Below are 6,000 nucleotides of genomic sequence, written 5' to 3'. Positions count from 1 at the left end.
TATCCACTGAGAAAAACATTTTTTTTTTTTTTTTTTGAAAAATTATCCCATGTGAAGTAAGCAAATATATAATAGTGCATGCACCCACAATAGTCTCTTATTTAAGGATTTTGTAAATATCCTGAACACTAGATAATTCAGTACGTTACCTTAAACACGCGGTGCTGTACAATGAGGAGCAGTAGTTTCCTTTCATCATTTAAGAAAATTTAAATTAACTTTATGCAATTAAATTCTGACATGACAAATATATATGTGTTAATACTGAAAAACTTAGGTGACAAATGTTGTTGCAACTGACAGTATCACGTCAGTAACACACTTGGAGATACTTGGGTAATCTCTTTTCAGCTCTGCCCAGAATATGTCTAAGGATACGTCACTGGATGTTACTTTGAGGTTACGGTAATTCTTAATATCCAGAAGTTCCTCTCGTACCCTTGGAAAGATATAACCAAATAATGCTTCTGCAGCTGAAGCAAAAGGATCACGATCACATAGTTCTGTATAACACAAGTTTTCTCCTAAGACAATCCTTCCAAGTAAATAACTCATTTCTAGGGAGGTGTGACTGTGTGTTCCAACACAAGTTAATGTGATATGGTGCATAAGGTGTGGGTGATGAAAAAGAGGACCTATGTACCTAGAGAAAAAATGGAAGTCGAATAACCAAGCAGTAAGGGATATCTTCTACTGCGAGATAAGTAGAATGGTGGCTGAACAGGGAGACGTTGATAGCGGCGTTAACGAAGAGACAAGAGCCCCCCAAAACAACCTCTTGAGAGTTACTGATTCAGTGTGTGAGTGGACAAGGAGCCCTCCAAGACTCAAAGTAACTTGGTGGTAGGATGAGGGTGTAAAAGCTGCAGTTAAGGAGAAAAGAAGGTTTCTCCGGGAGTGGAGAGAGGGTGGTAGAAGAGAGGAATACTTGGCTGCCAAGCTTAGGCCTAGAAGAGAGGTTTAGAAGGCAAAGTCTGAATCTCAGTTACATTTACTGGACAATCTAAATAGATGGGAAAGGAAGAATATGATATTTAAGGTGGCAAATCAGATGAAGAGGGAGAATAGGGTTATCATAGGTCAGCAGGGTGTGAAGAATGATGATGGAAAGGTAGTGGTGAACAGTGGAGATATTAAAGACGCCTGGAGACAGCACTACAATCGGTTGTTGAATGAGGAGTTTGACTGTGACGGGGAAGGTTTGGAGTAGAGATGTATTGGATATCCATATCCGCATATGTGGAAGATCCGCATCATTCTTTACAGCCGCATCTGCATCTGCTTTTGTGATATAAAAAAAAAAAAATCTGCATCCGAATCTGCATTCGCAGTTTAATAAACATCAGCATCCAAATCTGCATCCTCACCACACTCAAACAGGATGTGGTGGATAAAAAAAGAAGACAGAAAAACAAGAACTGGCAACACTAAACACTTCTTATCACTCGGTGATACAGTGCAGCGTGGCCAGATGTTGCATAATTATGTTAAAGTTAGCATATTTCTCCGGCAAATCATGGTTAGCATGAAGTTTAACATATTGTCAAATTGTTCATATTACCAGAGAATTTTTGTTCATTAAACACTCAGAGACATGATCAATTATTAATATGTTGGTTTTTGTCACAAGATAGAGATGTATCGGATGTCCTCATCCGCATATGTGGAAAATCCACATCATTTTTGAAATCCACATCCACATCTGCATCTGCATCCGCGTTTGTGATAAAATCAACCTCCGTATCTGTATCTGCATCTGCACCAACATTCGCTATTTAATAAATATCCGCATCCAAGGATCTCTGAATTCAGACATCCAATACAGTACATCCCCACAGTACGCGAGTTCCGAGTACGCAATCCCCCTTGTACACGAGGGCCTTTTTTTGTTTTTTTAGTGTATTTTTTATTAGTACGCGGAGTGAACTCCTTGTAAGCAAGACGGTCAGCGAAGAGTGGCCCAAATCCGGGGTTACCCTGAGTTCGTGACATTGCCCCTCCAAGAAGCAATAATGGTTGCCTATGTTCCGCCCACCTGGAGCAGGAGATAGCAGCAGAAAAGGCAGCAACACCAGTGATTGAGAGTGAAGATTTGACCATGATGGAGATCAGCAGGGTACTGTGTGCGCTTGATAAATTCAAGGAACAATTCAGGACATCGAACACTCTCAGTTGCAAGTGGAGGAGGTGATGTCTTCACTGGACAGAACCTTCTGCTACTACACCGACAAGCACAACCAGGAAGTAAACAGACGGAAGCAAATAATCATCACCCGTTTCCTTTGGCTTGGACAAAGTGAGGAATCACTCCCTTCAACATCAGAAAAGCCATATCCTGAGGAGGATCAAGAGGCAGATTCGATGACTGAGGTGTCAGAAATAGACTTTGAAGGGTTTATGAACGAAGTGAGTACATTAGGTAGTGAAAGTGTCGAAAGTGCTGATGACGAAAGTGGCGAGGAAAGTGGTGTGTCGGCTGGTGTGGTAGGTGATGCAGGAGACCTACGCTAGGTGTCTCATCCTGCCTCGGATCCTCTTCTTACTTCCATCACGTCTGTTGTCCTCTTGGGTAAAGGTGAGCAGCCATATTCTTGTTGGTTTAGTTAAGCCATATCCTTGTTGATCCTAGTAAAGCCAAAATCTTGTTGGTTTACTTTATCTTAAGTAATATGTCTTAGATAGTTTCCCTGTATAGTACAATACTTAGGTCTGAAAGGCATCTCAAGGGCCGCCCATATGTAATTTCTTCCATAAGTTTATGTATTCACAGTACGCAAATTACAGGTACGCAACGTCCTCTGCTGCCCATATAGGCGCATACTAGGGGGATGTACTGTACATCTCTAGTCTGGAGCCAGCAGATCCAGTGTTTGGCCGTTGACAAAGTGTCAAGGGCCAAACACTGGATACTGTGAGTAGGGCAATAGGCAGGATGCAGGTGGGGAAGTCAGCAGGTATGTCTGGGTAGACTGCTGAAATGTTGAAAACCTCAAGAGATATTGGAGTGGGGTTGGTCACTGATTAGATAAATACAGTTATATATGAGTGTGTTGTCCCAGATAATTGGTTGAAGAGTAGATAAAATGTGTACAAGGGGAATGGTGATGACCTGGAAAGAGGAAATTATAGAGGCATAAAGCTTTCTGACCAGATAATAAAGGCAATGGAGAGAGTTCTAGAAGGTTTGATTAGAGAATGGGTGAATCTTGATGAGATGCAGTTTGGGTTTAAGCCAGGCAAAAGGATCACTGATGCCATTATCAAATGTTCGACAGCTTCAGGAAAGATGTATAGAAAACAAACATTCTCTTCTACCATGATTGATGAGAATTAGGAATGGCAAAAGTGCACAGATGAAAAAAAAAAAAAACAGAAACAAGAGACCATTCAGAATGGGGGGAGATTTGGAGATCCATACTCATAACTACATTCCACACTTTAGCCACAAACTTGTAACTGGTGGAATGAAGTAATGGGTCTACAGTAGGTTTCCAAATCTCCTTCCATCCTGAATGCTCTCTCGTTTCTTTGCCTGTTCCATCTCTTATCTGTGCACTTTTGCCATTACCACTTCTTAACAATCATTTTAGAAGAAAATTTTTGTTTTCTAGTTAATGATCTCTTGGTGGAAGTATAATTATGCATAAAGCAAGTGTTAGATTTGGCTTTATACATGCACAGCACACTGAAAGACAAAAAAGAAGGTGCCTTCCCATGCAAAGAAGTGTTTTGGGAAGTTCTTTAACTGTGGACGAGCTACAGCTAACCAATATTGTACAAAATGGCGTACTTACGGGTGACTGCAATGCGGTTTTGAGGCTGTAACGTAAGAGCCGTAGCCTTAATGCTTTTTTTAACACTGAGAGCAACATCTACACTCGACAAGTAGCGCTATGGTGTATGGTACGCTCACGTACTCCTTTTTGTTGTGGAGTTATAACTGATGAGGAAGAAAAAAAGAATGAAAGAAGAACACAATTTATATTTTTGCGGTTCGATTTTGCGACATCTGCTAAGGTTGGCATGACTTTGCAAGTAGTTTTGCACTTGAATGCCGAAAGTCTCTTATTTCGTAAGCTTAGAACTGGGTTTTGCGACCGTTTTAGCGTGAATGCTCCTATACCCAATGTACAGGACACTATTTTGAACCTGCACCATTCCTTCTTACGGAGTGGCTACCGCACTCCGTGACAGGATAGAAAAGGGAACTGTACTTTGTTTTTGCTGATTTGGAGAAGGCCTTTGACAGGGTCCCTTGAGAGGTGGTGAATTGGGCAATGAGAAAGCTTGGGATTGCGGAGTGACTTGATAGGGTGGTTATGGCCACATATGTGGGTGATCTCACCCAGGAAAATTTGAATGGAGTTTCGAGTGAGTAGTTTTCCGTGACTGTTGGTGCGAATCAGGAGTCAATCTTGAGCCCCTTTTTGTTTATTATTGTACTTGAAGCCCTCTCACGTGACTTCAGAAATGGACTCCCGTGGGAGATGTTGTATGCTGATGATTTTGTGTTGATTGCAGAAAATGAAAGGGAAGCAGAGGAAAGAGTTAGGAAATGGAGAGATGGTATGGGGCACAAGGGTTTAAGAGTAAATGCAGATAAAGCAATAGTGATGGTATGTAGGGCTAGGGGCAGAACAGTCAAAGAAGAGGGGGTGTGGCCATGATCGATTTGCCATGAAGGCGTGGGAAGTAATATTATTCCATCTTGCGCAGTGTTTGTGATATGTGGGTGCATAAGAGATGTGATGGTTTTAGAGGTACACTGCAGGGATAAGGGACTAAGCAGCAAAGCTGCCAGAAATCGAGCAGCATGGAGAGCCGCCATTAGGTGACCAAGGTCAACGCATGCAAGCATGTTGGAGTCTTCAGAAACGAAACGAAATGTCAGGATAAACTCTTATAATAATAACAATAAATCACAAGCAACCAATCTCGCGTATAGAGCACTCTAAAGGGCCAAACCGCATCACACTGAATTACATACACTCCAAAACATCATATCCATGTCCAAAAGAGAATTCTTGGCGACGGTTTCATAAAATGCTTACTCGTACTACAGGAAAATAAAGTACTGCAGCACATAGGAAACTTCGGGTGGAGATCATGTAGCAGATATTATAGGGAGAAATTCTGATGCATGAATGGGCACAACAGGGAAGGAAGGTTGTTGGTTCACTGAAAGCAGTGATGAGAAATAGGGAGGTGAGTATGGAAGTTAAGAAGTCACTGCATGACAGTATTGTGATCCCTACCCTGACCTATGGAAGAGAGGCATGGACCTTGCTAGAGGGGAACAAGTCAAGAGCGAGAGCAGTGGAAATGAGTTACCTGAGAGGAGCATGTGGAGTGACATGGAGGGACAGGTTGACTAATGAAGAAGTGAAAGACGGTTGTGGGGTGGACGTGGATGTGATTGAGAAAATTATGAGAAATACACTGAGGTGGTTTTGACATGTGGAGTGAATGGAAAATGAGAGACTATGAGGGTGTATGTAGGTGAAGTGGAGGAAAGGAGAGGGTCGGGGAGACCAGGGATGAGGTGGAGGGATGGAGTTGAGAGGTATATGAGGGAGAGGGAAGTGAGTTTGGGGGGAGGGCAGTCAAATGGTGGGTGACAGAGCGATATGGAGGCATTTTGTCTGCTGCCATCCTTTGCGGGATTAGGGCGTCGGGCTATAGGTAGGTAGATAGAATTCTGGTGGTCTTGCTACGTGGAATGAATGGAAGGTTTGAGACTGACAAGGGAGATTGTGGTGACTTATTTGGACTGCTGGCTGGGGATTGGGTGGGGAATGCATGGTTATGGGTTGAATTCTGGTTATTGCTGAGATTATTTTGTGGATCTCAGAAGAGAGAGAGATGGAGGGAGACACACACACACACACAGGTAGACAGCTACAGAAACCTGTCAGATATGTTCCCGAATATCCAGCTTCAGGTTCACATAACAGGGACGGGGGGAAGAGCATCTGCATTTGTCCATCTTCCAGCAGCTTT

General features: G+C 42.5%; 1 protein-coding gene across 1 annotated transcript in view; it reads right to left on the bottom strand.

The window, feature by feature from the left end:
- Nucleotides 1-273: 273 nt before the first annotated feature.
- The window catches only part of LOC145397160 (uncharacterized), a 94,803-nt gene continuing 89,076 nt past the window's right edge, over nt 274-6,000 (bottom strand). The window contains exon 14 of the mRNA XM_080270357.1: nt 274-473. Within this exon, the coding sequence (XP_080126483.1) occupies nt 274-473 (200 nt within the window). The remainder of the gene's footprint in view (nt 474-6,000) is intronic.

Source organism: Coenobita brevimanus, chromosome 40, assembly GCF_032717465.1.
Source record: "Coenobita brevimanus isolate Jiangsu-jjx chromosome 40, ASM3271746v2, whole genome shotgun sequence".
Taxonomy (NCBI): Eukaryota; Metazoa; Arthropoda; class Malacostraca; order Decapoda; family Coenobitidae; genus Coenobita; species Coenobita brevimanus.
This window is presented reverse-complemented; position numbering and strand designations above follow the sequence as displayed.